At 64.0% G+C, this 991-nt stretch overlaps 2 protein-coding genes across 2 annotated transcripts in view; one reads left to right on the forward strand and one right to left on the reverse strand.

The window, feature by feature from the left end:
• H696_03756 (hypothetical protein) overlaps positions 1-647 on the forward strand; it is a gene marked incomplete at both ends in the record, with an annotated part of 1,298 nt that extends 651 nt beyond the window's left edge. The window contains 2 exons of the mRNA XM_009497614.1: positions 40-97; positions 237-647. Coding sequence (XP_009495889.1) covers positions 40-97; positions 237-647 — 469 coding nt within the window. The remainder of the gene's footprint in view (positions 1-39; positions 98-236) is intronic.
• Positions 648-868: 221 nt separating this feature from the next.
• H696_03757 (hypothetical protein) overlaps positions 869-991 on the reverse strand; it is a gene marked incomplete at both ends in the record, with an annotated part of 1,552 nt that continues 1,429 nt past the window's right edge. The window contains one exon of the mRNA XM_009497615.1: positions 869-984. Coding sequence (XP_009495890.1) covers positions 869-984 — 116 coding nt within the window. The remainder of the gene's footprint in view (positions 985-991) is intronic.

Here is a 991-nt window from a genome sequence, read left to right on the forward strand (position 1 = left end):
GGATGTCATGGGGGACGTTCCAGTGCGGCCATCCCCCAGCATCGAAGTCGACTGGCGCCGGATGTACCTCAATCTCCGGCGAAAGTATGACACCTTGGTATGGGTCATCCATCTTTTGCCCGTCCCCTGCGAAGCATCCCTCTCCCCAAGCCCCCCCCCCCCCCCCCCCCCTTCCACCGGACCGTCTCCGCGCTCCATGTCCACTAACCGGCTCTCACTTTCCCATGCTCTCCCAGCTGGAGCGCCACACACAGGGCAAAGTCGCGGCCAAGGCGTCGATCCGTGCCGGGCGCTCCGCCGAGTCCCGGCCCCTGCAAAGTGACCGGGCCTTCCCGGCGAATGGCCCCCCTTCGGAGGACAGACCTCCCCCTGAAACACCGGTCCCCTCTGCCAAGAGGACACCAGCCCCACGTTCGGTAGCCCCCTCGAGCCGTTCGCCTTCTACCGGCCGGCCGGTTGCCTCGCCCTCCCCCTCGACATCGGAGTACTTTGATACCTTCCTCCAGCGGACCGGCCGCACACCCGAAGGCCGCCCTCGGCGAGATTCGCCGTCCGACCGCCTGCGACAATCCCTTTGGGTGCTGTCGCCGTTGCAGGAGCCCGAGCCATCAGACACTTCCCGGAGACTGGACCTGGATGAGGGGTAGCCTTTGCCGGACGGGCTGCTGGCAGCCCAGCCGGGCCGGGCCTTCCCCTTCCTCCCTGTCCGCCTCTCCTTGTGCCTGTAAATATACCGAAGATACGCGGAGACAGGTATCGGGCGCGCGCGCGCGCGCGTATGTGCCTTGGCAGATCGTTACATTGGTTCACAAGTGGCATTTGCCCATGGCCGCATTTTTGCATGCCCTGTGGGCGCATCAAATGCGTGTCAGTTTGCCTCGTCGGAATCCGACTCATGGAAGTGCTGCATCATCATGCTCGAGATGTGCTCAATCATGTGCGCGCGCTGTTTCCTGTCATTCGCCATGCCGGAGTCCTTCATGGCTGTGTT

Source organism: Fonticula alba (assembly GCF_000388065.1).
Source record: "Fonticula alba strain ATCC 38817 unplaced genomic scaffold supercont2.6, whole genome shotgun sequence".
NCBI lineage: Eukaryota > Rotosphaerida > Fonticulaceae > Fonticula > Fonticula alba.